Raw genomic sequence first — 23,561 nt, forward strand, 5'->3', positions numbered from 1 at the left:
GGCGGGAGGGGGCGGGAGAAGAGGCAGGGTCACCGGCGCTCAGGGCCTCGGGGACGGGGAGGGACGCCAGGGGCGGGAGGAGGGCGGGGGAGGCGGGAGGTGGGGTGTGCAGGCCAGCAGGCGGGGGGGCTGGGGGGCACGGGCCCTAACGGACGAGGACCCTGCTGTCTGTGGTCACGGGGGACAGCGTTTCCCGTGGGCAGCCTGCCCCGGGGGTGTCACGTAGGCTGGGGGCCTGGCGCTTGTCCCAAAACCTTCACATCCCGTGGATGTGCCCAGACACACGGACGCTGTTCACTAAAACACACGGGGGGGCGGGGGGGGCCCGGCCGGCGTGGCTCAGGGGCTGAGCGTCCACCTATGAACCAGGAGGTCACGGTTCGATTCCCCGTCAGGGCCCGGGCCCGGGTTGTGGGCTCCATCCCCACCAGTAGGGGGTGTGCAGGAGGCAGCCCATCCATGATTCTCTCACCATGGATGTTTCTCTCTCTCTCCCTCTCCCTTCCTCTGAAAAACGAAACAAAACAAAACAAAACAAAAAAACACAGGCGGCTGCAAGGACGGAGACCAGACCAAGAAGACTCAGATCTGAGAGATGCAAAGAGCCGGCTGCAGAAGGGGCTCAGCCAGGGGGGCCGTGGACGCGACCGGACGGGGCCTCGGACTCTCCCTGCGAAGGCCTAGGTCACCTTCACGCTCAAGTGGCCAGAAGCCTGGCCTCCCTGCCCAGCATCCCCCGCGAGACGTCGCCCGTGGGAGCAGGTGCACGTCAGGGCGGGTGGGGCCTGCTCCCTGCTGCCCCTGCTGGGGCCACAGCCTCAGGGCTTACCCCACATGGAGCCCCCTGCCCACGCCCTCGGGTTCTCCTGTGCCCCCTGCAGGTGGACAGCCGCCCCTGCACACGGATCCACGCACAGTAGGACTGCACATCGCACAGTAGGACTGCACATCGCCTGACCCCGCGACTGCGAACCGATGGCTGCCCAGCCCCGCCCCTCGGCCAGCAGCGTAAACCCAGTTTCCCTGTGTGGCCCCAGGTACAGACAGAACATGAGCCAGCCCCGCCCTCCAGGGGTCATCCTGCCCCATCTCTGAATCAGAACCCTTCCTTCTTGCCCGGCCGGCCGGCGTGGTTCAGTGCCTGAGCGTTGACCTATGAACCAGGACAGTGGCCGGCAAACCGCGGCTCTGGAGCCACATGTGGCTCTTTGGCCCCTTGAGTGCGGCTCTTCCACAAAATACCGACTTCTGCGCATGGGCCAGGAAGTTTCAATCTCACTGTACGTGCGCGCCCGCACGTGGTATTTTGTGGAAGAGCCGCACTCAAGGGGCCAAAGAGCCACATGTGGCTCCAGAGCCGCGGTTTGCCGACCACGGGACTAGGGGGTCAGAGGCTATGCCCTCAGGGCAGGGACGGTGCTGGGCCAGCCCAGGTGGAGAGGGACCCTGGGCTTCTCCGGGTTTGGAGGCAGATCCCGTTCTTGGCCGTCAGCCGGCCGTCCCTCCTTCCTCCCTGCAGCCCAGGGATGACACCTGGGTGTGGGCTCTGCCCTGGCAGTGGCTGCCACACCGGGGTCTGAGGCTTCCCTGCCTTCGTTCAGGCCCCGAAGCTACGAGGATGCACAGCACCTGCCCAGGGGCAGCCTGCCGGTCGGGATCTTACAGACTTCGTCTCCGTCTCATTTTGGGTGAGTAGACTCAGGCACCTCGCGGCGACCCGTGCCACCACCCCGCCCCCCCCACCCCGTGCCGGGTGCGAGGCTGCGACACTGACCGACGTTGGCGAGCTGGCCCTTGGCGCTGAGGGACAGGGGCAGCGCGGGAGGCGACGGCAGTTCGGGCTGGTTCTCGGGCTCGGGCAGCCCCCCGATGGTGTGGGAGTGTCTCCTCTCCTTGGGCTCCTCCTGGGACTGGAGCTGGTACCTGTCGGACGGACGAGGCAGCGGGACTCGGTTTGGGAGACGGCAAAGCGGGGTCAGGGGGGGCTGGCGTGGAGGCCCCGAGGCAGGATGAGGGGAAAGGGGAGCAGGGAGGGGCCCCGAGGAGGGAACCACAGCGGGGGTGACTGGGCGAGCTCCGCAGGCCCTCAGGAGCCCGGGGGGTGGGGGGCAGGCGGCAGAGTTACCTGAGCCCCTTCTTGGGCAGCGTGTTCCGATCCCGCTGGCCACTGTGGAGGAAGAGCAAGAGAAGCGTGTGGGCCCCTCGGAGAGGCCTGAGTCCGGGGCCCTGGGTTCGAGGGACTTGATCGCAGATAATCAGACTGTCGGCCCCACTATCTCCACAAACAATGGAAGACGCCCCCCCCCAACACCCCAGATGAGAAATTCATCTCAACTGTTCAATGCTTTCCCCTGATCAGAAAGCAGGGTGTGGGAGCTACAGAGAAGGTCACGCTATGGTGGATGAAACCAGGCCATGATGTCATAGAAATGATGTCATAGAAATGATGTCATAGAAATGATGTCATCGAAAGCAAAGGATTGCTGGTGACAGGTCAAGCTAACTATGTGATTTTTTTTTTTTTAAAGAAAAGGAGGAGGCAGGGGGAGAGAGAGAGGGAGGGGAAGAGGGAGGTATCAACGGGAGAGACACACATCGATTGGCTGCCTCCCGCAAGGGTCCCGGGGAAACGGCGACCGAGGCACATGCCCTTGACCGGGAATCGAACCCACGACCCTCAGTCCTCGTGCCGAGACTCTAACCCTGACCTACACCCGACAGGGCTCGCGAGGCGATCTGGGTTAAGTCATCCGAGGTCTGGGTGCACCGGTCTCCCTCTCGATAAGACACTCATTTAAAAACCAAACAGCGTCCTTCCTATTTCACAGATTGGGGAAGCAGGTGACATTACTTAATGTCGGTTAAAAACACACACATTCCAGCCGGGGCAGCGTGGCTCAGTGGTTGAGCGTTGACCTAGGAACCAGGAGGTCACGGTTCCATTCCCGGTCGGGGCACAGGCCCGGGTTGCAGGCTCGATCCCCAGTGAGGGGCGTGCAGGAGGCAGCCGATCCATGATCCTCTCTCATCCTTGATGCTTCTTACTCTCTCTGCCTCCCGCTTCTTCTCTGAAATCAGTACAAATATATTAAAAAAAAAAAAAATTGAAAGTGGCCAAGGGGCCACCGTCCAGGAGACCTCCCCGCGGACAGCTGGGACTCAGGACGGATTCAGACCGAGCTCTGCCCCTGTCCACCCACCTGTCCACCTGCCCGGCACGGGGACTCCCGCTCCAGGCCAGCTCCTCCGCCTCCTCCTCCTCCTCCTCCGGGGGCGCAGCCGGGGGCACGGCCGGAGCGGGGCTGGGGGCGCCGCTGGCGAAGGCGCCAGGCAGGCTCATGGGCATCTGGAGGGACTCCATGCTCCTGTGCAGGCCGGAGAGTTTGGGGTACATGCGGGGCTCCTTGGGGACGCTGAAGGCGCTCATGAGCTCCAGGCCCTGGGAGAAGCTGGCGGAGTTGATGTTGAGGATGGGGGCCGGGCTGGGGGTGAAGCAGGACGGGAGGGGGCCCCCGGCGGCCGCGCTGGCCGCGTGCAGCTCCGGGAGCTTCGGGGCGAGGGCGTCGCCGGCCGGCGGCAGGTCCAGGCTGTTGGAGTTGACCTTGTCGAGGTTGGCCAGCGAGGGCGGCTTGACAAAGCTCTTCACGGCGGCCCTGAGGCGGGAAGATGAAACGGAGTGTTTGGCATAAAGGAGTCAGAGAAGCCAGAGGCGGACAAGATCCTGGGGAACAAGCCCCGTCCGGATTCCTTCCTTTCTGGCTTCGTGCTGAGTCCAGGGGCTTATCCCAGAGACAGAGGCCAGAAGGAACCCCGGTATCTGGCTTGGGATCCCCTCGAGTCCTTTTTTCCTTTTTTAAGTATATTTTTATTGACTTCGGAGGAAGGGAGAGAAAGAGAAACATCCATGATGAGAGAGAATCACGGATCGGCTGCCTCCTGCACGCCCCCCACTGGGGATCGAGCCCGCAACCCGGGCCTGTGTCCTGTTCGGGAATCGAACCCTGACCTCCTGGTTCACAGGTTGAATCTCAACCACTGAGCCACACCAGCCGGGCCCCTTCGAGTCTTAGAGTGGGGACAGCACAGGTGTGCGATGACTGTGAATAAATGTGTTGAAACCACCCGCCCAGGTGCTGGAGACAGACGCGGGGAGCAGCACCAACAAGGAACTCTGAAGGCAGCTTTGGACGAGGGAGAAGGAACTGGGATGCAGGGAGTGGTGGAGAGGCCGGGACCCTAACCCTAACCCTAACCCAGAGCACAGCGGCCAGGCCAGGCCTCCCAGCCCAGGGCGTGCGGGGATCTGTGACCGAGTCGGAGCAGATGGACAGACAGGGGCGGCCGCCGGCTGGCCGGGCAGGTACCTGACGGGGGTGGGCGGCAGCTCGGCCAGCTTGGCGGCCGGCGGGAGGCTGGCCTGGTTCTTGGGCGTCGTCTCCGGGGACCCGATGCTCTTCAGGGAGATGCTGTCTGCGTCCAGGGCCACGGCCTTGGCCTTGGCCTTCTCCTTCTCCCGGTCGGTCTGGTTGACCGGGGCTGGCACGGCCCGCCCGCCGGCCACCTTGGTCGGCTCCTTCAGGCGGGAGGGCACGAGGCCGGGCTGCTTGGCGCTGAGCAGGCTGGGGTCGATGCTGCTGCTGACGGGGCGGGGCCCGGCCCGGCCCCCGGTCACGCTCATGGCGCTGGACTTGGCGGGCCGGGGCAGGCTGCGGTACTGGATGGCGGAGCGGGCGCCGGGCGCCAGGAAGCCGGGCTCGGGGCCGTTGGACACGTCCAAGCTGGTCTTGCGCCCGCCCACGGGTTTCACGGGGATGCCCGAGGACTTCTGGATCTTGCCGAGCGTGGCGGAGCCGCCCGTCTGCATGACCGTGGCCGTGCCCGTGGCGGGCGGAGGCTTCTTGTAGCCGAAAGAGCCCGAGGCGGAGGGCCGGGCGATGCCCGAGGGCGGCTTCTTGGCGTCAGCCAGGCGGTCCCGGCCCGCGTCCGAGGAGGAGCGCTGCAGGCCGGTGTTCCTCACGGCCAGCTTGGCCTTGTCCGCAGCCTTGCCGTCCGGTTTGCCTGGGAGAGGCAGGAGGTGAGGTGAGAGTAGGTGGGATCGGTCAACAACACAAACATGCTTTTTTTTTTTAAAAAAAAAAACACAACTAAATACATTTTTATTGATTTCAGAGAGGAAGGGAGAGGGAGAGAGAGAGAGAAACATCCATGAGGAGAGAGAATCATGGACCGGCGGCCTCCTGCACGCCCCCCACTGGGGATGGAGCCCGCCACCCGGGCCTGGGCCCTGCCCGGGAATCGAACTCGAGACCCTTCAGTCCGCAGGCCGACGACGCTCTATCCACTTCGCCAAACTGGCCAGGGCTTCTTTCTCTTTTTAAAGGAACATCCCTTGCCAAAACCGGTTTGGCTCGGTGGATAGAGCATCGGCCTGCAGACTGAAAGGTCCTGGGTTCGATTCGGGTCAGGGGCATGTACCTGGGTTGCGGGCACATCCCCAGTAGGAGATGTGCAGGAGGCAGCTGATCGATGTTTCTCTCTCATCGATGTTTCTAACTCTCTATCTCTCTTCCTTCCTCTCTGTAAAAAAATCAATAAAATATATTAAAAAAAAATAAAGGAACATCCCTGCTCTATTATCATGTATTTATTTTAATTCTCACCCAAGGAGTGAGGAAGAGTATTTTTTTTCCGTTGATGTTTTAGAGGGAGAGACGGAGAGAGAGAGACACCGACTGGTCGCCTCCCGCTCACACCCCGACCAGGGCTGGCGGCTGAACCTGCGACCAAGCCCTGTGCCCTGGACCGGGAACCCAACCCACATCCCGGGGGCCGGCCACCGCTGAGGGGGGAGCCCCATAGAGACAGGCCTGACCCCCTGCACCCGCCGCCCCCGGCTTACCCCCCCGCCCCCGGCTTACCCGCCACCTTGAGGGCGCTCTGGGCCGTGTGGGTGATGGGGGACGTGACGGCCACGGGCGGCGTCTTGCCCTTCTTCAGGGACCCGGCGTGGCCCAGGCTGATGGGCTTCTTCAGCTCCGCGACCTTGGCCGCGTCGTCGCCGCCCCCGCCGCCCTCGGGCCGCTCCCGGCGCCACTTGGAGCTGCCCGACTCCATCTTCAGGCTCCCGCTGTCGTAGTCCAGCTTGCGGGGGGCCTTCTCCTCCGACTCGCTGAACCAGCTCAGCCCGCTCTCCGCCAGGGAGCGCTTCTCCGAGTCCGTGCGCAGCTGCCCAGGAGAGGACGGTGTTGGCGGGACGCGCGTCAGGGGACGGAGGGTGGACTCCAGGGTGGGTGGCCACGGGGACCCCTATGGCTGCTTGGGGGGGGGCGCCCTGCTCCTCCCGGCGGAGGCTGACGTCCACCCAGGGTGCCCACCCACACCGGGGAGTCCGGCAGAAGACATCCCACGCGTCCCATTTCTTTAAAAGATGAGCCCTGGCCGGTGTGGCTCAGTGGATAGAGCGTCGGCCTGCAGACCAAAGGGTCCCGGGTTCGATCCCGGTCAAGGGCCTTGGTTGCAGGCTCCTCCCCAGCCCAGGCCCTGGTTGGGCGCGTGCAGGAGGCCATCCTTCGATGTGTCTCTCTCACATCGATGTTTCTCTCTGTCTTTCCTTCTCCCTTCCACTCTCTCTAAAAATCAATGGGGAAATATCCTCGGGGGAGGATGAACAAAAATAAAGAAGACACATCCATGATGAGAGAGAATCACGGACCGGCTGCCTCCTGCACGCCCCTCCATTGGGGATGGAGCCCGCAACCCGGGCCTGTGCCCTGACCAGGAATCGAACCCTGACCTCCTGGTTCATAGGTCGAGGCTCAACCAGCTGATTTCTTTTCCTCTAGGGTTGGAATAGCTCCACGTTGGTGCGGGCACGGCCTACGGGCCCGGCTCCCCCAGCAGCTGACGTCTCCGGTGACCGCGTGGGAACCTGGGCTTTCCCCCTGCCAGCTCGCAAAGGGCGTGGCCGGGGCGTCTGGGACCCAGCCCCACGAGGCGGGCGGGGGCGTGTGCACACCTGCCCCGGCCTCGGCCCCGGCTGCTCTCCCTGAGGTGCGGGGCCGGGGGTCTGCAAACTCACGCACCACGATGGTGGAGCTCCTACGCGAGGCCGTGGGGGTCGTCGGGAGGGAGTTGAGCGAGGAGCTGGCGTTGAACTCCTCCGAGCTGAGGTTGTCGGAGGCATCGCTGAGCCCGCTGCTGATCGAGCTGCTCTCATCCCAGCTGCAGGGGGGAGAGAGGGGTCAACGGCCAGGGAGAGAGAGAGGTCAACGGCCGGAGAGAGAGAGGTCAACGGCTGGAGAGAGAGAGGTCAACGGCCAGGGAGAGAGGTCAGTGGCCGGGGAGAGGGGTCAGCAGCCCAGGAGAGAAGCAGGACGTAGGGTTTGCACGCACAGACGGAGAGAAAGCTTGGGGGTTAGGCCTGGGTTTGCAGGCCTCGTAATTCGGCGACGCTTTTCTGTAAACGCAGCCGACGACGGTCTGTTCTGGCAAAAGCAGCCGTTCTATTCCTCAACAGAGAGGCGCACGGGGATCAACCTCATTATACAAGCCAACCCCTGCTCCCTGCAAACAGCCTCCATTCTTGTTTTTTTAAATTGATTTCCAAGAGGAAGGGAGAGGGAGAGAGACAGATAGAGAAACATCAATGATGAGAGAGCATCATGGATCGGCTGCCTCCTGCACGCCCCACACAGGGGATCGAGCCCACAATCTGGGCATGTGCCCTGACCGGGAATCCAACCGTGACCTCCTGGTTCCTAGGCCGACGGTCTATCCACTGAGCCACCCCGGCCAGGGCGTCCTCTACTCTTTTCATTAAGTTAACCTCCGGCGCTAATTCCTGAAACCTCCACTGCCTCTTGCACTCTCCCCCGCCTCCTGGCACTGATGCCCCAGTCTTGGGGACACACCAGGGCACCCCTCTCCTCTGCAGGGCGTGCACAGGGCTGTGCGGAGGCCGGCGCATCTGGACGCGGCCCTGTCTGTGTCCACGCAGACACATGGCCAGGCCCGGGGTAGGCACACCCTCCCCGCTGGGAGCGGCAGGGACGCTCAGGCGGCTGGTGGCTAGCACTGGCCACCCTCCCAGGCTTCTCTCACGCGGTCCCCTCCCCATGGGTCAGGGCCAGCCATTCCACAGGCGTGAATGGCCCGGGGTGCGGGCGCGCTGGCGGGCAGGGCGGACTCGCCGTGACCACAGGGGGGAAAATCCTGCCGCCTCCCCAGGCTCTCGGGGGTCAGGCTCGGACACGGAGTCCGCCTCCTCGTGTCTGGAACACAGACGCCCGGTGAGTCAGTAACCAGGACGCTGACCCTGGGGGGGGGGCAGGACCTGGAGACCCGCGGCTCCGCACCCTGGCACGGGGCCGCGTGCTCCTCCTCTAACGAAACAAGACCCCCGACGGCTCAGCCCGCGCTTCACGGACCCGGTGGAGGCGACCGTATCAACGGCACCCGCGCGGCTCACTGGGACCTCGATGTGGGGAAGGGTGACTGCAGGGTGGTGGGCGCGGACGGAGAGGCAAGGCCGCCGGAGACGCGAGAGGCTGTTTCCGAGCTGCGGCAGGACGGACAGACGGACGGACGAGAGAAAAAGCAGAGCCCGAGCCCAGGCCCCGTCTCCGTAATTAGGACCAACTGTGGGCGAGGAATGCTGACTCGGCGCCCGCTTGTTTGCCTTCTCTCCGGTTTCAGAGGCCCCTCCGCCCGCCCCTCCTCGCCTCTCACAGGGGGAGGGAGGGAAGCAGGCTCTTTCCTCGCCTTTCCCCCCCCTTTTTTTTTTTAAAAAAATATATTTTATTGATTTCAGAGAGGAAGGGAGAGAGAGATAGAAACATCCACAATGAGAGGGAATCATGGACCGGCTGCCTCCCGCACGCCCCACACTGGGGATGGAGCCCGCAACCCGGGCCTGTGCCCCGACGGGGAATCGAACCCCGACCTCCTGGCTCACAGGTCGACATGTGGATGCTCCACCACTGAGCCCCGCCGGCCGGGCGCAAACGGACAACTTTAACAGCATTTCCGTGATCGTCTTCCGCTCTGACCGAGCTCACGGCGGGGGGAGACAGTGGCAGGCGGCCGCGCGAGCTCTCTTCGCTGGGGCCAATGCGGTGGCTCATCCAGCCACCGACCCCAGCCAGACCCGGGACACTATAGCAGGTCACCTCGCATTCGAACCTCCCTCCTCCACCATCCCCCTCCCACCCCCACCCCCACCCCACCCCCGGAAAAAAACAGCCCCTACATTCTTTCCTGATGTAAAGATTTCCAATAACAGCACAAGCCTAGCCGTTAATAATAGGCCCCGACATGTCAATTATGGCGGCCTCTGAGAGTATAGCTTCACGGAGGGGGGCGGGGGGGAGAGGGGAGAGGCGGGGGGGGGGGGGGTGCGAGTCACCAGAGGCAGCAGGGACGGCTCCCAGGACCGGCACGCGGAGCGCAGGCCGGGGGAGGGTCTTTCCGTGTCAGCCACACCAGGACGTTGCCCTTCCTCGCCTCTGTCTCCCTCTCCACCAACCTCACAATTAAACGCCCGAGGCTCGGTCCTCCCTTACGTTTCTAGAGAGCAAGGGGTGGGGGTGGGGGTGGGGGAGGCAGCCCTATCATCGGTTCACCCCAGCACTCTGTCGTATGAATCCTGAGTGTGAATCCTGAGTTTTCTTTCTTGCCAACCGGCCCGTAAACGCTTACATCCCCGAAGCCCTCAGAATAAGATCGCTCATGCCCGGCCGGGGTGGCTCAGTGGTTGAACGTCGACCTAGGAACCAGGAGGTCAGGGTTCGATTCCCGGTCGGGGCACAGGCCCGGGGTTTTGGTCTCGACCCCCGGTCGGGGGCGTGCAGGAGGCGGCCGATCCATGATTCCCTCTCATCACGGACGTTTCTCTCTCTCTCTCCCTCTCTCTGCCTTCCTCTCCGAAATCAATAAAAAGTAAAAAGAGAAAGAAATCGCACCGAACGGGAGTCTGCTTGTCCCTTTGATCCAGGCTTTGAGGAAGGTGGACTCGCGCTCACCACGGGGGCCGGGGGCCGGGTCAGTGACCTGGTCTGGGGGGACAACCGTGTCCATTTTACAGACGCCTTGCGCCTTCCTCTTCATCTCAAAAGTAACCGCCTTCTGATCTCAAGTCCTTCGTTCATGGATGGCTTCCTCTCCCCGACATGGCCCCGTGAGGCCGAAGGTTTTCGCTCCAGAGCACCGAGGGCTGAATAGGACATTGTACGTGGGGTCAAAGGTCGGCCTCCGCGGGGAAAACCCGCTCTGCCTGGTAAAAGACCTCTCTCTCTCTCTCTCTCTCTCTCTCTCTCTCTCTCTCTCTTTTACGGGGAGCCTCCCATGCAGCGGAGCTTGAGCCCATCTCCCACCCATTCCAAAGCCTCGAACAGAAAGGAGGAGAACAAAAAGGCGTCTTAGCTCTGAGCCCCTGAGTGGCAGCCGGGAAAGATCTTAGAAAAAACAAACGCCGTGCAGGTGTTCAAGGTAAAAAAAAAAAACACAACCGAAAAAACAAAACAAAAAACCCCACAAAAAACAAAACCCTCCCTGCCCCAGGCACAACATCCCGGCCACTGAAGGACGAATGGAGGGAAAAAAATTAACAGGGAACCAAACAGATGTGGGCCGCCCCGCCGGTGTGGCTCAGTGGATAGAGCACCGGCCTGTGGACTGAAGGGTCCAGGGTTCGATGCCGGTCAAGGGCACGTACGTCGGGTGCAGGCTCGATCCCTGGCCCGGGTCAGGCAACCCATCGATGTGTCTCTCTCTCTCTGTCTTTCCCCCTCCCTTCCACTCTCTCTGAAAAATCATTTGAGGGGGAAAAAAAATATCCTCGGGTGAGAATGAACAAAAATAAGTAAATAAGTGCATTCACGAATAAAAGCAAATACAGACACAAATAAAAAGACAAAAAAAGTCTGTCCTACCCCACAGGACACCAACCCTTCCCCAAGCTCCGCCCGTCCGGTCCCCTCCCCTCCCCCAGGCTGGGAGGGAGGGCGTCTTTGTTATCTGGAGAGAGGTACCTATGGAGGGGGCGGGGGGGGGGGGGGGGGGGGCTAGGAACCGATGCTGGGCGACGCTGCGTGGAAACCTCGGTTCTAAGGCTTGACAATCAGTGTGGGGCTTTTGGCCTAATCCTTAAAAAAGTTTTTTTTAAAAAAAGGAAGACTGAAATGAAAATAAAAGAGAAAGTTTATCAAAATCCGACGGGTCTTGTTTCTGGGGAAGGTGCCTCAGGCTACAGACAGCAGCACAAACATGTCTCCCCGTCCGTCAGTCTGCGCTCCTAACCCTCCCCGGCTTAGAAGGGGCCTGGCGGCGCCCCCCTCGGCTTCCGCGTGGAAGCCGCTGAAAACCTATTTTTAAACATCACGCAGTCGGCGGATCCGCAGGCCCAAACCCCGGTCGTCCAGGAGGGTCCTCGAGGAGGATTTAAAATAAGCCCCGGCCGACGTGCCAAGCCTGGGGAATGAGAGCGTCAGGCGTGTGTGTGTGTGTGTGTGTGTGTGTGTGTGTGTGTGTGTGAGCACGGGTCCTGCTTTACCCACGCAGCTGCTCTATTTCAGGAGCTACGAGCGGACCGGAGCCAAAGAGCCGGCAGGGACACGGCTCCGGGTACCTGTGGTCCCGGCAACCTGGGCGGGATGTCCTGTAAGACAGGCGGGAAGCCGCTCGTTGGCGCTGCTGTCCCAGCCTCTGGTCCTATCACAGGCCGCTGCTGGCCGGGGCTGGAGCCCTCTGCCCCGGGGGTCTCTGTGGGATGAGCACCCCCAGTTTCCTGTCTGAAGGACACGGGAGGCTGCAGGAGAAGAGAGGGGTCTCCAGGGGCGACCAGACCAGAGGCACATGAGCCGGTGCCTCTAGCTCAGTGGTTCTCAACCTTCCTGATGCTGCGACCCTTTCATACATACAGTTCCTCGTGTTGTGGTGACCCCCGATTTCATTGTTACACATGGAACATCATTAAAGCACAGTGAAGAATTACAAAAACAATATGTAATTATATACGTGTTTTCCGATGGTCTTAGGCGACCCCCGTGAAAGGGTCGTTCGACCCCCAAAGGGGTCACGACCCACAGGTTGAGAACCGCTGCTCTAGACTCTAGAGCCAGCCTCCCGGGAAAGGACAGGACGGGAAGGGTGCAGAAGTCCCAGGCGTGGGGGGTGGGGGTGCGGGAAGTAGCTACCTCCAGCGAATGGAGGGACCGAGGGCTGGTCCCAGCTCAGCTCATCCGAAGCTGGTCACGGAGATACTGGGGGGCAATGAAGCCATCCGCCCTGACCCCTCACACCTCCAGCGGCCTCCTGGGGCGCTGAAAGGAAGCCCCCGCCTACAGGGAGAGGGTCTCTTTGATCCCCCCCTCCCCCCTGTGGGCCCCAAACATCCTTTTCACCAGGAAGGTTTAGAACTGCCCCCAGAGCCAAGGCCTGGGCTGAGCCTTCCGCCAGCCTCTCTGAGGCCTGAAGCCAGGGCCATAACATTTTATAGTCACCTCGGGCCATGGAGGGCTGACCTCCACTTTAACAACATCCCTGCCGCCTGCCAGCAATCCTGAGCATCCGGTCTGGAAGAAAGGGAAACCACAGGCGGCCGGCCCCACCCACAGGGCCCCACCCCACAGGCGGCCAGCAGGGTAGGTGAAATTGGCTGCACCCGGTCCCTGGGCTCCAGCAGGCAGGTCCCCACCTGGGCGCACCTGCCCAGGAGCCTGTTTCTGGTAAGGAGCTGGGTGAGTAGGCAACCGCGGTGGCCCCAGGACAGGCACTGAGCTCCAGGTGCAAAGCCTGGGTCTCCTGGGGTGGGGAGGGGTGGGGCGGGGCGGGGAGAAACCCATTCAACAGAAATGGTGGTACGACCTAGACCAGGCTGTGCGGGAAGGAAGGTGTGATGGGGTGGGGGGTGGGGGGCAGGGAGAGCAGGGGGTATAGAACCCATTGTATCTTTCCTAGGGCACCCCCAGTTTGATCTGAAGGAGGTTCTGGCTGCAGAAGTGGGGAGGTCTCCACCTCCTCCAAGGCCGGCTGACTCAGGGCTCAGCCCGGGATCTCACTAAAAGACAGCGTCGTCCGTCCCCCCCCCCCCCCCCCCCGCCCCGTCCCCGCCCCAAAGTCCCGAAATAAATCTATTCTCGGTCCATACACTGGTTCCTCCCGAAGACATCCCAGCATGACTCCAAGGGTCCCACATGCCAATCCAGAGAGGGCCGCACGCAGCCCTAGCCAGTGTGGCTCAGTGGACAGAGCATCGGCCTGAGGACGGAAGGGTCCCAGGTTCGATTCCGGTCAAGGGCACGTCCTGCGGTGGCAGGCTCCATCCCCAGCCCCCCAGGTTGGGGTGCACGTGGGAGGCAACTAATGGATGTGTCTCTCTCACATGGAGGTTTCTCTCTTTCTCTCTCCCCCTCCCTTCCACTCTCTCTAAAAACCAACTCAGAAATATCCCAAATATCCCGGGGTGAGGCTTAACGAAACAGAAACACAGAGGGTGTTGCCGTCTGTCCTACTGGGTGGGGACTGTCCTACTGGGCGGGGACGGATAGTGTGGGGCCAGCAGGACTCCCCCCCCACCCCACCCCCACCCCCGGGCCGGGCCCACGGTTCCTGCTCCGAGGCTAGGCCTGGGAGAGCCCTGGGCCCCCTCCGAGGAAGCCAGGAGCAGGCTGCGGGGTGCAAGCCGGGGCTCCTGAGGTGTGAGTGGCTGAAGCCCCATGCACCCCCTCACCCAACTTCCCGCAGCCTCAGGCCGGGCAGACCCAGGCAGGAGGAGGGGGTGTGGGCGCTGGGATGCCAGGAAGCTCCCAGAAAAACCAGGCAGCCACAGCCCCCTTTCTCGGGGTGCAGGGGCCCCTAATCCGCTCACCCCCCTACTCCATGGGGGGCCTTGTGCCAAGTCCCCCCAGGGCACCCCCCTCCCCAGGTCCCCCAACCCCTTCCCAGAAGGATTGAGCCGGGGGTGGGGTCACAAACCCCACACCACGCCCCTCAGGTCCCCCCTTCTCCCCCCACCTCCTCGGTTCAGCCCAGGAGGCACCCAGCGCTTCCGGGGTCAGGGGCTGCACGCCCCCCTGCAGCTCCCGGGTCCCCAGCACCCCCGCCCCCCCCTCCGTACGGCCAGCGACCATCCAAGTTCAATCAACTTCTGCTATTGTCTCGGCTCCGTCCCCGTCTCTGGGGGGTCCCAGCGCCCCGCCTTCCCGCTCCCCGATCGCCCGGACCCCGCACACACCCACCCCGTCCCCACATGCCCCGGCCGCGTGCACGCACCTGGAGGCCGCTGCCCCCCACACCCCAGCTCAGAGGAGACCCCCGTCCCCCAGGCTGCAGCCGCGGTGGCGCGGGGGGTGGGGGGGCAGGTGGGGGCTGCAAACCGGACCCCACGACCGGGTCCGGGCGGGCGCGCGGGGCTCACCTGCGGGGGAGGCGCAGGGTCCTCCGCGCGCGGGGCGGCGGCAGGTGCAGCATCTTCCCGGCTCCGGCCATTCCCGGGGGCGCCCGGCCCCGAACCCCGAACCCCGATCCGCCGCGCCGGAGCCGGAGCCCGAGCCCGCGCCGGGGACGAGGTGAGCGCCGGCCACGCGGAGGCCGAAGCCCAGCTCGCCGGCCCCGCCCCCTCGGCCCCGCCCCGCCCCGCCGCCCTTAAAGCCACAGCGCCCCGCTGCCTTCCCTCTGACTCCACCCCGGGCCCAGGGCGCGCGGGCCCTTTAACGCCCGGGCAGGTAGACAAAGAGACGCCGCCATCCGCGGGGCCCGAGAGCTGGGGTGCAGCGGGGTTGGGGGACCAGGACCCTCGACCATCAGGGGTGCAACGGGGGTCGGATGCCTCCGCCCTGAGGAGCTGTGGGCGGGGTGCGGCGGGACCGGGAGCCGGGGGTGCAGCCAGGCAGGGAGCTCGGATGCTCCGGTGCCGGGTGCCGTGGGTGCAGCGGGGTCCCGGAGCCGCCGGGGTGCCGCTGGGCGGGGCCTCCACCCCCATCGGGGCTACCGCGGTTAACCCCTGGGATGCCAGCTGCGGCCCCGGGCTGCAGAGGTAGAGGGGCGAGGGCAGTGGCATTTCCAGGGCGCGGATGGGGGTGGGGGTGGGGGTGGGGGGTGGGCACAGAGGTGGAGGCCCCTGAGCGCACCCCACCCCCAGGGCTTCCTCCCAGCTGCCTCCTCGTCCCCTTCCAGGCTCCGGAAATTTTTTTATTTTTTAATATACTTTATTGATTTTTTACAGAGAGGAAGGGAGAGAGATAGAGAGTCAGAAACATCGATGAGAGAGAAACATCGATCAGCTGCCTCCTGCACACCTCCCACTGGGGATGTGCCCGCAACCAACGTACATGCCCTTGACCGGAATCGAACCCGGGACCCCTCAGTCCGCAGGCCGACGCTCTATCCACTGAACCAAACCGGCTTTGGCGAGGCTCCGGAAATTAATCAGAATAAATACAGGAGCCAGTCCCGCCCCAGCGCCTGACCTGCTGCAGCGGTTCTCAACCTTCTGGCCCTTTCAATACCGTTCCTCATGCTGTGACCCCCAAACATAAAACTATTTTTGTTGCTACTTCATCACTGTCATGTGGCTACTGTGATGAATCGTCATGGAAATATCTGATATGCAGGATGGTCGTAGGCGACCCCTGTGAAAGGGTCGTTCGACTGCCAAAGGGGTCGCGACCCACGGGGGCTGTTCTCCCCACCCAGGGAGGGGGGCGCTGCCCACCTCCTGAGCACCTGGGACTGGACACTGGACGCCAGATGTGCGTGGGGGGAGGGAGCACAGCTCACACCACACAGGAGGGTCTGTGCCTCCGTCCAGGGGGCATGTCCCCGGAAAGCTCCCTCCACGAGGTTTTAGTTAGAGCGAGAAGAAAGGGATGCGTGCCGGCCGGTGTGGCTCAGGGGTTGAGGGTCGACCTAGGAACCAGGAGGTCACGGTTCGATTCCCGGTCAGGGCACAGGCCCCAGTGTGGGGTGATCCGTGATTCTCTCTCATCATGGAGGTCTCTATCCCCCTCTCCCTTCCCCTCTGAAATCAATAAAAATATTTTTAAAAAGTGGGACCCAGTATCTGGGAAGTTTTGGAAAGGGTGCACCGATGACACCCACAATTTCTTTAAGCCACAGAGACACGGCGATGGCATTATTACAAAGCCGCCCCCCATCCGCCCCCCCCCACACACCCTGTCACAAGCACTGAACTGAGACGGCCTCGAACCAGCCTGGGCAGCGTTCTCTGGACTGGTCAGTGCCACCCGCCCTTACCACCCGCTCCCATGCCAGCCTGGGGCTCAGAAAGGAGGTTTGGAGGGTCGGAGGCACAGCTGGGGGTGGGGGCGCAGTCCCAGAGCGCGGCCCTAATCCAGCTGCGTCTCTGGGAGCCGCTGGGCCAGCTGGAGGAAGGGGCCGCTCCAGCTGCGTTACTGCTCGGCAAATATTTACACAACCTCTGAGGAGACCTGCCTCCCCACCACCCCGCGGGGGGGGGGCGGGGCAGAGAGGACACCCCAGGACCAGACAGAGCGCTACTGTTCAGGCCAGCTCAACACCCCCGCCCTCCCTCCAGCCTCGGGTCTCTGTGTGGCTCTGAGAACACGGGGCAGATGGGGATGGAGACAAGGGGGGGCTGCTTCTCCAACAAGGACGGGTGGACCCTGAGCTGGCCTCCCGGGCTGTGTGCACATGTACATGTGTGCACGTGTGTGCACACATGTGAGTATGCACACGGGTGTGCATGTGTCTATGTGGGTGTGTGCGCGTGTAGTCGTATGCACAGGTGTGCCTGTGTGGTCGTGTGCACAGGTGTGCATGTGTCTATGTGGGTGTGTGCATGTGTGAGTGTGCACAGGTGTGCCTGTTCTATGTGGGTGTGTGCCTGTGTGTGAGTGTGTACAGGTGTGCATGTGTCTCTGTGGGTCTGTGCATGTGTGAGTGTGCACAGGTGTGCCTGTTCTATGTGGGTGTGTGCCTGTGTGTGAGTGTGCACAGGTGTGCCTGTTCTATGTGGGTGTGTGCCTGTGTGTGAGTGTGCACAGGTGTGCCTGTTCTATGTGGGTGTGTGCCTGTGTGTGAGTGTGCACAGGTGTGCCTGTTCTATGTGGGTGTGTGCCTGTGTGTGAGTGTGCACAGGTGTGCCTGTTCTATGTGGGTGTGTGCCTGTGTGTGAGTGTGCACAGGTGTGCCTGTTCTATGTGGGTGTGTGCCTGTGTGTGAGTGTGCACAGGTGTGCCTATTCTATGTGGGTGTGTGCATGTGTGTGAGTGTGCACAGGTGTGCCTGTTCTATGTGTGTGTGTGTGTGTGTGTGTGTGCACGTGTGTCTGTGATCTCTGAGCTCAGGTCCCTGGGCCGGAAGCAACGATTGAGAGCAGCTCCAGTGCGCACTGCTCCAGGCTCTCCATGCCCGAGCTGCGTCTCTGACCTCTGGGCCCCTGAACCCCGCCTCTCTGACCTCTGCATCGAAACAGAAACACAGTCTCCTTTGAGCCTCAGGGCCCCTCTCAGCAGCTACCCCGCCCTCCAGGGTTGAGCACCCCCTTCACTCCCCTCCCTGAAACCTGCCCACAGCCTCCCCGCTGGCTCAGAAGGAAAGTACAAGACCCCCCCCCCCACCACCCCCCCCCCCCGCGACCTCACTTCTGACCTGTCCCCTAACCCTGGCTCCAGCCACGCCGACCTCCCTGCAGGGCCCGGAATACGCACCCATCCTGACCACAGGGCCTTTGCACGTGCCGCCCTGTGCAGAGACGCCTCCCCTGACCCCCATCTCCAAGAGCCCTGCCCGTCCCTCGGCCCCTCCCTGCCCGATTTCCCCAGCAGCCGGCAGCACCACCTACTCTACCCTGTGACTTCTGCTGACAGCGTGATAAGCTCTCCCCTTCCCTTCCAGTAACACTCAGCAGAGCCTCAGCGTCCCGGGAAGCCCACCCCTGAGCCTGTCCACATGGCGGGTCGCCCTGGACTGGCCCTGTCATCAGACCCAGGGGGGCCGAGACAGAAGCCAGATCACGGGGCGGAGGGAGGCGAGGCAGAAAGGGGGACGAGGAGAAGAGGGGCCGGGAAAGGAGCTGAAAGAGGGCGGGGACAGGGGCCGAGATCTGTCCCTGAGTCCCAGCCTGGAGATGCCCCTCAGGGACAGGGGCCGAGAGAGACCCCTCCAGCCCGGCCTGCGGGGCTCAGGGTTGAGCGTCGACCTATGAACCAGGAGGTCGTGGTGCGATTCCCAATCAGGGCACAGGCCCGGGTTGCGGGCTCCATCCTCAGTGTGGGGCGTGCAGGAGGCAGCCGATCCATGATTCTCTCTCATCATGGATGTTTCTCTCTCTCTCTCTCTCCCTCTCCCTTCCTCTCCGACATCAATAAAACCACATTAAGAAAAATAGATAAATAAAAGAACAGACCAACACAGGAAAGCACAAGAAGCTGGGGCCCCAGGTCACTCACGGGTCGATTTCCAACAAAAAAAAATATTTAAAATGAAAGACAATCTCCATGAGGACTTTGACAGGCTTGGTTTTCCGGGGGGTGACACTTCCTGAGCTCCCAGCGTGTGCAACACGATATCCTATTTTTCGTTTTTTGTTAGTTCTCACCCGAGGACATTTTCCCACTGATTTCTAGAGAGAGTGGGGAAGAGAGGAGAGACAGTGGGCGGACGGGCAGGCAGGTGAGCTCGGCGGGTGGGGAAGGCCACACCCGTCTCTGCAGCCTCCTCCGCCTCCCGAACGCCTCCCGCCTGACTGTCAACCAAATTGCATGTCATCAAACTCAGCGACAACCCGGCTGGCAGCGCGATTGTAGGTTACTGGGACACCGGGGAGGAGGGGCGCTCCGCACGCAGCTTCCGCCTGCATCCGTTGCCATGGCAGCCAGCATCCCTCCAGTGGGTCCCTCTGGAATACCTGGCTCCCCCCCACCTTCCGCCAGCCCTGCTGGGTCCGAAGGGGCGCGGCAACCACGCAGCCCAATCCCCCACCCTCACACCGACTGGGGAGTGTCGTCATTCTTCCGTTTTAAGGATGAAGGGGTGTTTCAAGAGCGGAGAGTCTCTCTGACTCGACACCCTCCTTTTCCTTCCTACCTTCCCTCTTTTTTTTTTTTTTAAATATTTTTATTGATCTCAGAGAGAAATGGAGAGGGAGAGATAGAAACATCAATGATGAGACTCATGGATCAGCTGCCTCCTGCACGCCCCCTATTGGGGATCGAGCCTAAAACCCGGGTATGTGCCCTTGACCGGAATCGAACCCGGGACCAGGCCGACGTTCTATCCACTGAGCCACGCCGGCCGGGCCATCTACCTCCTTTTAGACCTGATTCGGTTCAAGGGCAGAAACTGTTTCCTTCCTGAATCGAACGTTGGGGCCTCCCCGGCGTGGCCCCCACCGCCTGCGCCCCGAGCCTCGTGTTCCCCGCGCCAAAGCCAGGCCTGGTCCCGCTGCCCCCCGGTGGGCCGCCCAGAGCGCGGCCGGGGAAGAGGAGACACGGGCAGAAGCCGAAGACACTCCTCTGCCCGCTCGTCCGACGCCAGAGGGCTCCCCTCTCCTGGTACAAACCCCCACGCCCAGCGCCCGTGCGAGCAGATTCCTGCGGCTGGAGCTGGGTGGGCACGTCGGGTCCCTCTCAGGAGGGGGCGGCGGAGGCCCCGGCCGCTCTGCAAGGCCGGGCGGCGTCCCTTTAAGGCCTGGGCTCCCTGCCTCCGGGGGCACAGAGCCAGCCTGGGAGAAGGCAGGGGCCTCCGGTTTATTTTATTTGACATTTTTCAACGTCAGGGCACTTCAGAGCCAAGGAGGAAACACATCACAGCTGCTCCAGAGCCCCAGGCACAGTTCAAGAGGACAGGCTGGGGCGGGGGAGACGGGGAGAGGGGGGAAACGGGGGTGGGGGACAGGGACATCCAGCCACACACGGAACAGGGAGCCGCCGGAGGAGCCACGGAGCCCGCTGTCCTCAAACCCCCGCCCCCCAGCCTCTTCCAGAGGTGCCTGCTCGGCCAGCAGGGAGTGGCAAGAAATATGCAAAGTGATGAACAGCAAGGACCTACAACCAAGATTACCCAGCAAAGCTCTCCCTTTTTCTTCTTGTTTAATATATTTTTATTGATTTCAGAGAGGAAGGAAGAGGGGGAGAGAGAGAGAGAAACATCAGTGATGAGAGAGAAGCATCGATCGGCTGCCTCCTGCACGCCCCCTACTGGGGATCGAGTCGACAACCCTGGCCTGTGACCTGACCGGAATCGAACCCGGGACCCTTCAGTCTGCAGACCGATGCTCTATGCACTGAGCCAAACCAGTTAGGGCTCAATAATAAAGATTTAAAAAAAAAAGAGAGAGAAAGAGAGAGAGAGAGAGAGAGAGAGAGAAGGGACCTGCTGGCTTGTCTAAGGTCCCGTGGCCCTTGGCTGCTGAGCACACGACTCTGACCAACGTGAGTGGCGCCCCCTGGAGGTGTGCGACCTGTTGGTACTGCAGCTGGCTCAGCCTGGGACCCTGCCCCTCACCCTGGGAAGCTGGGGCACAGCCACCCAGACTGCCATGTGCACAGACAGGCATGGAGACTTCGGGGGGGGTAACCCCTAGTTAGAACAGGGGAGACGGCGCAGGGAGAGGGCACGGGGAGGGCTGGCTGGTCCCCTTCCCCTCCGGGCACATGGGGTGCTGGACCCCATGCCTGCGTCCAACTCCATGGGGGCCGAACCTCCCACTCTGACCTGGGTGCTGGGATGGGGGGACAGATGGCTGCAGACCTTATCTTCTTTATTATTATTTTTTAATTATTATTTTTTTTCCGATCCTCACCCGGGGATATGTTCCCATTGATTTTTAGAGACAGTGGAAGAGAGAGGGAGAGACAGAGAGAAGCAGCGATGTGATAGAAACACTCCGATTGGTTGCCTCCAGCACATGCACCGACCAGGGCCCGGGCTGGGGAGGAGGAGCCTGCAACCGAGGCTCATGCCCTTGATCAGAATCGAACCCGGGACCCGGCAGTCCGCAGGCCGCCGCTCTGTCCACTGAGCCAAACTGGCTAGGGCCACACCTTATCTCCTTCAGATTACATTCCAGACCGAACTATTTTTAGAAAAACAAATCCCTCTTCTCTCTTCAAGAGGTAAAAGCGTCCGAGCTGTCACCTCGGACACTCGGCAGCCCAGTCGGGGTTGTCTACGGCGTCACCACGTGCAGTCCCCACGGCGGACGGTGTCGGGCAGGGAGCGGGCCGGTGCCAACTTTTATGTGGATCGTGGACACCTGGACAGCTCCCAGGGGGCGGGCCAGGACGCGCATGAAAGCCGCTCACTTCGGAAAATATGAAAACAGCCCGGCCGCCCCTCCCGGACCCTCCTGCCCAGCACCACCTCGGAGCACGGGAGGAGCGGCCGGCCTCCGCGGGCCCCAGCTCCAGGCCGGCCAGCTGAGCCGAGTGCGAGTGAGGCCTGAGGTCGGGGCCTGGGATTTACAGGCCATAAACAACCCCAAATGCGTCAGCTGTTTTGCTCGGAGCAGCCTGCTCAGCTGGACGGCCCCGCCTGGTCCCTCCTGGTCCCTCCCGGGGCGGGAGCGGTGGGTGGGTGGCCCGAGATGTCTTCTCGCAAACTCGGAGGTTTTCCTGGGGAGAAGGCGTCCCTGCCGCTACCCGTGTGGTCCCTTGGCACCTCTTTCTCTCCATCCTCCCCACTGGCTCCCGGCTGTCGCCACCTGGCAGGGGCTCCACAAACCCCTCCCCGTCCACGGGGGCAGAAAAAGATAAGATGAGCCCGGCCGGTGTGGCTCAGTGGTTGAGCGTCGACCCATGAACCAGGAGATCCCAGTTCGATTCCCGGTCAGGGCACAGGCCCAGGTTGCCGGCTCCGTCCCCAGTGTGGGGCGTGCAGGAGGCCGCCGGCCGATCCATGATTCTCTCTCGTCATGGATGCTCCTATCTCTCTCTCCCCCCCCTTCCTCTCTGACATCAACAAAAACATATTTAAAAAAAAGAAAGATAAGAAGCTGAGGGTCCCGTGGGGCAGGGACCGGGCAGAGGGTTTACAGGCTGAGGCAGGGGCCGGAGGGCACAGGGCGATCCGCAGAGGAAGGAAGCGGAGGAGCAGACGGGGGCGGGGGGACCTGGGGGGGACCTGGGTAAAACGGGGACAGGGGCCGGGAACCCGGGAGGAGGCGGCACAGCTGCTACCGCGACCGGCTTCGCACCCGCCCCCACCCACACACTTTCTCCCCTTAGCAGCCTCTCGAGACAGACAGATGCGAGCTGATCACCCTCTTGGCACAAACGGGGAGGCAGGGGGGTCGCCCAAGGTCCACGCACAAGAGCTGGGACCAGCACTCTTTCCAGGGCCCCTCCCACCTACCAGCCTTTTGAAGGTCAAGGTCAGGACTAGGGCGGGGACACCATAGATTGACAGCCACGGGGGCCAATGAGAGGAGGCATCGGCCCCCAGTTCCGCACAGAATGACAGCCACCCGGGCCAGTGAGACGTTGGCCCTGCCCACCACACCCAAGTCTAGAAGGAGGACCAAGGGCATTTCAGGGGCGACCAAGACCAGAGCACGGGGCCCCTGGCACAGCCCAGCAGACACACAGGGGATCCCGCCCCACAGGTCCCTCTGTGTGTCCCCTCCCCGGCCCGCCCCCCGCGGAGCAGGCCCGCCCTCACCCGGTGGTGATGTCCTCGTCCTCCGTCAGGGTCTTGCCCATGAGGTCGCTGTCGCTCATGTAGCCGGACTTGAGGTCGCCGTCCTCGGAGTCCAGGCGGGAGACGTGGGTGAGCTTGCTGGGGCTGCGCATGGGCATGGTGTGCGAGTACTGGGCCCGCTCCCCGTGCGTGTACCAGGCTGGCGGCCCCTCCGAGCGGCAGCCCCCGCCCACCGAGGGCGCGTCGCCCGCCTGCAGCCTCGGGCTGGCCTGGCCGTAGCGCCAGGACAGGGGCGACGAGCGGTTGGAGAGGCTGGACACGCTGCGGGGGTTGGCGTCGTCACTGTCGTAGCAGGTCATCTCCAGGGAGCTGGGCGGGGGCAGAGGGCGCGGATTTACTCGGGGCACAGCCGCCGATTGCCCCCCTCAGCCTGCTCCCCAGAGCCCCCCACCTCCCCAGGCCACCTCCCCTGGGAGGCCCTCAGCCTGCTCCCAGAGCCCCCCACCTGCCCCAGGCCACCTCCTCCGGGAGGCCCTCAGCCTGCGCCCAGAGCCCCCCACCTGCCCCAGGCCACCTCCTCCGGGAAGCCCTCAGCCTGCGCCCAGAGCCCCCCACCTGCCCAGGCCACCTCCTCCGGGAAGCCCTCAGCCTGCTCCCCAGGCCACCTCCTCCGGGAAGCCCTCAGCCTGCGCCCAGAGCCCCCCACCTGCCCCAGGCCACCTCCTCTGGGAGGCCCTCAGCCTGCTCCCCAGGCCACCTCCTGCGGGAGGCCCTCAGCCTGCCCCAGGCCACCTCCCCCGGGAGGCCCTCAGCCTGCTCCCAGAGCTGCCCATCTGCCCAGGCCACCTCCTCCAGGAAGCCTTCAGCCTGCTCCCCAGGGCCCCCCACCTGCCCCAGGCCACCTCCTCCGGGAGGCCCTCAGCCTGCTCCCAGAGCTGCCCATC

At 62.9% G+C, this 23,561-nt stretch overlaps 1 protein-coding gene across 8 annotated transcripts in view; it reads right to left on the bottom strand.

The window, feature by feature from the left end:
* The window catches only part of NAV1 (neuron navigator 1), a gene marked incomplete at its 5' end in the record, with an annotated part of 77,923 nt that overhangs the window by 21,308 nt on the left and 33,054 nt on the right, over window positions 1–23,561 (bottom strand). For 5 of the 8 annotated variants that reach the window (XM_081114554.1, XM_081114553.1, XM_081114552.1 and 2 more), the window contains 7 exons: window positions 1,775–1,923; window positions 2,126–2,167; window positions 3,201–3,653; window positions 4,365–5,058; window positions 5,919–6,225; window positions 7,083–7,221; window positions 14,414–14,466. In XM_081114554.1, the coding sequence (XP_080970680.1) occupies window positions 1,775–1,923; window positions 2,126–2,167; window positions 3,201–3,653; window positions 4,365–5,058; window positions 5,919–6,225; window positions 7,083–7,221; window positions 14,414–14,466 (1,837 nt within the window). Of the gene's footprint in view, window positions 1–1,774; window positions 1,924–2,125; window positions 2,168–3,200; window positions 3,654–4,364; window positions 5,059–5,918; window positions 6,226–7,082; window positions 7,222–14,413; window positions 14,467–22,638; window positions 22,987–23,561 lie in introns of those variants that run through there. The other 3 variants (XM_081114549.1, XM_081114548.1, XM_081114547.1) reach the window with 1 other exon arrangement.

The sequence above is a fragment of the Myotis nattereri genome (genome assembly GCF_964212035.1).
Source record: "Myotis nattereri genome assembly, chromosome: 20".
In the NCBI taxonomy this organism is placed as follows: domain Eukaryota; kingdom Metazoa; phylum Chordata; class Mammalia; order Chiroptera; family Vespertilionidae; genus Myotis; species Myotis nattereri.